Source organism: Pezoporus flaviventris, unplaced genomic scaffold (genome assembly GCF_033815535.1).
Source record: "Pezoporus flaviventris isolate CSIRO_AGI_PZ_B2104156 unplaced genomic scaffold, CSIRO_AGI_Pfla_v1 ptg000001l, whole genome shotgun sequence".
NCBI classification, from domain to species: Eukaryota; Metazoa; Chordata; class Aves; order Psittaciformes; family Psittacidae; genus Pezoporus; species Pezoporus flaviventris.
Genome location: NW_026892549.1, coordinates 34,587,828 through 34,594,584, shown reverse-complemented (window position 1 = coordinate 34,594,584; position 6,757 = coordinate 34,587,828). Strand labels below are relative to the sequence as shown.

The window sequence follows — 6,757 nt, the reverse complement described above, 5'->3', positions numbered from 1 at the left end:
CAAGCAGGCCCCCCGGTCCCGCTGCCGCGGACAGCTGCCAACCGCCCGCAGGTGCCCCTCTGCCTCAGCGGCGGGAAGGGCACGGGGGCTGCCTCCAGACGGTAGAACCAGCTGGGCGGGCGGCGCGGTAGCGCACCGCTGGGCAGGAGAGGCGGCCGCCGAGGCCTCCCCTCCCCGTCAGGCGGCCGTCGCCCCCGCCCCCCGGTGGTGGTGCCGGCGCCGGCGTGGTCGCGGGGCGGGCCGAGCCGAGGTGAGCGGAGCGCGCCGCACGCCGCCGAGCGCGAAGATGGCAGCGGGGGAGCCGCAAGCCAAGAAGCTCAAGCTGGAGCAAAAGCAACTGAGGTAACAGGCAGCGGGGAGGGGGGAGCTCTTCTTCGCGAAGGAGCCCTTGCAAATATCGAAGGGTTGCCGGGTGCCTCCAGGGCTGCCCCCGGTGTAGGACGAGACACGTGTCGCCGCTGTGCGCGGTCAGAGTCACACCGCGAGGATCCCGCTGCGCTGGGCGCGGGGCTGTGCGGGTGGCCCCGCCGTGGGACCGCACTCCCCACCGCCGTGCCGATGGCCGTCCGACAGGTACCGGTGCCGGGCCCCGGCGTCTGCTCGGGGAAGCCGCTGGACTGGACGCTCCGCGGCCGGAGCAGCGGCGGGCGGGAGCCTCCGGTGCCGTGCCGCCCGGTGTGCGGGGCCCTCGCTTTACCGCGGGATCGGTTAGTGAGAGTGAGCTGCTGAGCCCCGGGACGGGGTCGTGCGGTGAAATGGAACACCGCCGGCACTTGGGTTGTCACCCCGTGTGCTTCGTCTCTGAACGTCCCCCCGAAAGACACGATTAGCATCCGCGAGGGGGTCTGTGTCCCCGTTAGCTGGGAATTTAGTTATCTAAAAATCCTCGTTAACAGAGATGTTTTCTTGAGGGCACGTGGAATATTTAAAAATGTTTTCCTGTTGAAATGATCTGTGACATTTGCGATATTTCCTTATTTGCGTGATCACTATATACTGACACTGTCTGAATCTTACCTGGTTGATGGCCTGCACAGAAACAAGGCGTTTAAATGTCAGCAGAAAAATATGAGGTTTCTCAATGCAAGAAGCACGGTCAGAATGAGTACTGAGAAAGCTATTGCGGAGCTTTTGTTGGTCTAGTATCTGGTTTGTTTTCTCGGGATTATTCAGACATGAATGTAATTGTAAGATAGCCCATCTCCTTCCAAGTGTTCAGTGTGTGAAGAGGATTAATGACATAAGGCTTGAAAGGTCCAAAATTATGTTGGCAATTACTAATAACTTGTTCAAATATAGCACAAGAGAGATGAGAACAGTCCCTTTCAGTACTGATGTCCTTACTGAAAGAACTAATCCTATTAAATTTGTCAAAGTCAGGGCACTTGTTCCTTTGGCAGCTGGGTGACTTTTCAAGTTTAATAATAGTTGACAAGCTCAGTTGCAGATAGTGGAAGAGGAAAAATGTAACTGAACTCTGAAAGCAAATAAATGACAGGCAGCAGTGTAAGGTTGGAATTAAAAAGTGACAGTTACTTCCATGGACCTTTAAAGCAAGTGGGGCAAGAAACAGCCTATTCAGTGTTTCAGTCTATAAAGCTTATTACAGGTAGCTGCATTTTACCTGCTTCAGGCCTAAGCATTAAAAAGCCCTGACAAATTTGAGAACATTATTGGAGTACTGAGTTAAAATTGTAAAGGATGCTTCCAATGAAATGAAAGGCCATGGTGACATGCTGCCATAACAGCTGGTTAAACTGAAAATAGTACTTTGTAAGGCATGATAGATAAAATATGAGAAACACTGTTAGAACTTGTCTACTCAAATTCTGTTTCAAGTTGTTTCAGTGTGAGGTGTGAACTAGACTCCAGCCCTGTTTCATAAGAGGAGAAATGCCGTAATTAACTGGTAATCAAATAAATGTAATGTGTGCTCTGCGCCACAGGCTGGGCTCATGGGGCAGGTGAGGTGATTGGACTGGATTTGGCAGAGCTCTGCACTCATTTGAACATAGTGGCAAGAATGTGTTTGGCCAAGCGCTGCTGTGGGACTTTGTCCTGTGTTAAAAGCCAATACAGAAGGTACCAGAATGGTTGAGATTCGTTGACTTTGTAATGAGTTTTGGTTGTTAATGCAAAGCACTGCTAGATGTACTTGGGAGTACTGGAAACAGCCTACAGGTTAGAAAAGAAGATTGCCTGAACATTTTGGGAGATAACAACTTCATATTTGTTATACCAAGAATGAGGGGTGAATTCTTTGTTCTTGACATCTAGATCTGAGACTCTCCAGCCTCTTCAGAAGACCATGTCTAATGGACTTGACAAGGATGGGTTTGTACCTTACTTATTGTCCCATCAGATATAAACCTGAATCTCTTCTGTGGCTATCACAAAAACTATTTTAATATAAAAAATGACATAAAAAATTAAATCCCACCCTGTAATATAGGCCATATCTTGTCAACAATAGCAAACGTTTTCTACTCATATATATATATATATATATGTATTTTATTTTTTTTTCCATCATTTCCCCAGAACGGCATCAGAGAGGTTTCATGGATTCGTATTTTTCTTTTTTTAGTCCCTTTTAATCCTTTCAGGGAAAGGAAAGCAAATATTGCTCCCTCATGAGGCAGCAAAGCTGACTGGGTTCAGCTAAAGTTGCTTGAAAGCAATGTAGGATGGCCAGCTTTGCCACCCAGTGAGCAGAACACAAAGCCCGAGACCCAGACTCGCGTTCCCAGCTCAGCAATGTGTTGTGCTGACATTAATCTGCTGGGCAGCAGGTTTTGCTTTGTCTTTATTGACGGGTGCAAATCCCCACTAAAACCAACAGGCTTTAGGCAAGGCCATTAATGCGTGCTGCGTTGTTTCAGGCTTCTGACTACATCTCTGCTGTGTGAAATAAAATATCATTGTGTGTCTAAACTGTGCTATTTGAACAGAAAATAGGCTTGCAAAGCTGCAAACGGCTTGTTGCTGAGCAGTAGCATCAACTTACTAGAAACATCATGAGGCAGTGCTTTAGAGGAAATTTACTAACGATTTGTGTCCTATATTTGGTTTGGTTTTCTCTTGGAAGTCTGTGAAAACCACAGCCAGGCTTCTGTTAACAGACTGATATGGTTACAAAAGAATTTGGATGTTCCCTGTAGAAATGTGTGAGCTTATATATGCGTGTCTGTACAGAAATATACATGTGTGCAGCAGAAAAAAACAAACTTGTGAAATCCTCTGTTGTGAAGTCCCCTGTGCTGCATTATGGACTTTTGGCCATTCCACAGCTGCTGTATTGATTGAATACCCATGACGTGGCTGGCTGTTTGGGCAAATCAGTTTATGTACATGAAGACAATGTAAGCATTGAATTTGACAAATACAATATCCTAAAAGTATAAAGTATTCCTTTTTTCCTGTTACTGTTTAACATCTCTTCCCTTTGTGGATAATTTATTATCAAATAATTTTTATTATCAAATAATATAATTTTTATCACTATAAATCAAATAATCAATATAATCAAATAATATAATTTTTATCAAAAGCAGTCCTTTATCATTACTGTTCCACTAGATTTTAGACAGCTTGCTACTGAGACTGAAAAATATTGCAAATCTAATGCGTTTTTACTTTTCTTAATAAGATGGCTTTTAATCCAGACTCTGAATATTTTAAATTAGCTGTGACAAAGCTTTCAGGTTTTTTTTTTTTTTTTTTAATAATTTGATCTCTCTTCCCATTTGTATTCATTTCAGTTTCTGTCTTTGTGGCTTATACTTCTCTTACTTTCCGATTTCTCATATCTGGAAACATGAGTAATGGTTTCCATGTCAGTACTCTAAATGGTCTCTTACTACAAAGAAAGACCTGAAACTCAAGCACCTTGCTGTGTTTGCTCCCAGGAGAGTAAAAGCAATAGATACTTTCTTCAGATGGGTATTTAGACTCCTGTCGAAAGCAGAGAAACAAATACTTTCGAAGACACTAGCAACAGACTTTGCTATTTTTGCTTTATTTAGGATATAACAGCAGCAAGCTTCCCTTCAAAGTTGTGTTTATGAAAATATATCCAAAACCGGAATGACTTGCGGCATGGAAAATACCTCAATCTTGCAGTTCAGGCCCTCATTTCCATTGTTCTATGTAACTCTCAAATTGCTGTCAATACTGACGTGTGTCTTCACCTGGCCTTTGATGTAATCCTGTGGGATTTCTCACAGCGTGTCATATTTCCACAATTTTGTGTTCTTGTATTGGAGAGGCTTGTTATGGTGTTTTCATCCCTTTAATTAAGGTAAATCCCTGCTTTACAGGAAGGGGTGTGTAACCTGAGGAAAGAGGAGGTCGTGGGAAGGTGCCTTCTGCTCGGGACCACAAGCATGGCTGGTGTCTCTTTCTTTCCTTAGTGTTGTTACCTGCAGCCCACCTGGCCAGGAGAGTCATACTGACAAACAGATAGTTCAGACATAGTAGTCTTTGCTGATACCCTGGAGGAACATGAGCCTCGAACTTGGTGTGCTGCCTCCCTGAAATCAACAGGACTAGCCTTGTCCCTAGAGCTGCTTGCATGCTTGGTTACCTGTGGGAGGGCACCCAGTGCAAATCTGCCTATTTCATTATGAATCTTGAAGTTCCTTCTTTTTCAGCTAATGAAACAGCTTGTGCAGAATTACTCATCTAATTGATTCTCCTAATATTATAAGCAGACAAGGAAGATGCCCGGAAAGGAGTTGAGTGAATATAGTAGTAGTTGGATACAGTGGCAGTGCAATAGTGTGAAATGCACTTTCTGCAGAACAAGACCTTGGCTTACTCTGTGGTTGCTGAGGTATATTTCATGTGGAAATGTTTGAAGCAAAACTCTGGCTTGTGATTCAAGGTTGTGATACTGAATTTGAGTAGTTACACAGGCATGGTACACAAATATTTCACAAACCAGTTTCAGCAGCAGGGAATGGGTTGCTATCTAAAGGTTATTAATTAGTATTTGCTGGCAACATATTGGAAAACCTTATCTTGAAAAATACAAATTGAACTTGCAGATATGATGTGAACACTATGTTTTCTCAAAGCTGTTCATTTTTTATTTACATGAATTGCTTCTTAAATAATTTCAATTGACATGCTAATGTTATTTATGTGATAAATATCAAAGCATTTTGTGTGAAGGAGAGAAGCCTTTGGATATCACTCACAGTTCAGTGAAGGGTAGGGCATTTTTTCCATTTTGAACTATAATCATTTCTGTAATGATTGTTTGACCACAGTTAAAGCTGTTCCGTGCTTGAAGGATACAGTAACATAAAGCTATTTGCTGGCTTTATGCTACCTTGGGATTTCACTTACAGTGAAAGATTTTTGTGTTGTTTTTTTTTTTCCCCTTATACAGTCAGTGATACAAAGTAGTTGTAAGTGTTTCAAGGGCTAGGCTATTTGACTAGAGTAAGACAGAAAACAAGTATAGTTGTCTGCAATATGATGAAGACTTAGATTCATAGACTTTTCTTTCTTCTTACAGGTGTATGGTGTGTGAAGCTGCATTAAAAGAAATGAGATTATGCTATGGAATTTTAAATTAATAATTAAAATTATTTTTAATACTTTGATAATAGATCTGCACAGATAAAATACATCTTATTTTATGTTGCAAGATACAAAATTCTCTCTGTAGAAAAGTTTTCAAAACAGTCAGTGTTCTAGCAAGAAATACATGCAGGCTCTGAAGAATGCTGTTATTGAAAGAGAATTTCTGGACTTCCTGCTGGCTAGGCTCATTTTATAATGTCTGTTAAGGCTACTATGTAAAAGCTCATTCTTCTGTCTTGCAAAAGAAGAAGAGTGGGCAGCTTATCTAAGATTAACCTTAGGTTTGTACTTTGAAGAAATTGAGAAAAATGCAAGGGTTAATGGAGAATTTTCTGTAGTGTAAACAGGCTGAATTATACCAAATATTTGTGGTGTAAAACATAGCATATTAATCCAAGGCTAAGGCCTAGATTGCCTGTGTCTTGGATACAAAAGTTACAAATGTATAAAATGCCTAGTTTTTGTGTGCTACTTCAATACAGTGTGATTTTAAAAATTCTCACATGCTTATATTTTGTTGTATCAGGTATGGGTGCAATTCATTTTTAATTCACACCACCGTGCTTGAAAGGAAGTGTTTTAGTGAAATCATCTGAGAAATAATTGTTCATCTAATGAATATCTCTTCCTTACTGTACAGTAACAGAAGCACTTGAGAGAAGTTGTGGCTAGACCCTGTCAGGTATTATATACTTTTTTGGGGTGCAAACGCTGTGAATTCCATATTTCTCTCAGGGATTTCTGAAGCCAAAACACATGTGTAGGCACAAGTCGGTTGCCTCACGCAAGCAGAGTGAGTTTGGAAGGTGTCAGGGAGGCTGAGCAAACTCAGACTGGCTGCCTAGCACATATGTGATGTGACTGCAAGTTGAACTTGTGGCACTAGCATCATAACGTTAATCTACGAATGACCATAGGCAATAAATGACTGTTTTTCCAGGGATACCCTGGTTCCTGTTGCTTCACTTATGTATCAGGATGTCTAGAAGTTCCCTGGCAAATGACGAAAAACCCGTAGTAGTTGGTGATGTCTTGAAGACATCAGTAACGGTAGAATATATGATAGTACAAGCAAGGTGATTAGGCACTTGGGAATAGTTCGAAGTTTATAAAGTGCTATTGACAAGTGCTGTTGAGGTATCATACATGCTATTTTGTGAAGGGC

The 6,757-nt window shown here is 42.3% G+C and overlaps 1 protein-coding gene across 5 annotated transcripts in view; it reads left to right on the top strand.

Annotated features, from left to right (window-relative positions):
* The first annotated feature begins 10 nt into the window (after window positions 1-10).
* ADK (adenosine kinase) overlaps window positions 11-6,757 on the top strand; it is a 305,830-nt gene continuing 299,083 nt past the window's right edge. For 2 of the 5 annotated variants that reach the window (XM_061451218.1, XM_061451225.1), the window contains exon 1: window positions 214-342. In XM_061451218.1, the coding sequence (XP_061307202.1) occupies window positions 287-342 (56 nt within the window). In that variant the 5' untranslated portion in view covers window positions 214-286. Of the gene's footprint in view, window positions 343-2,293; window positions 2,335-6,757 lie in introns of those variants that run through there. The other 3 variants (XM_061451234.1, XM_061451204.1, XM_061451185.1) reach the window with 3 other exon arrangements.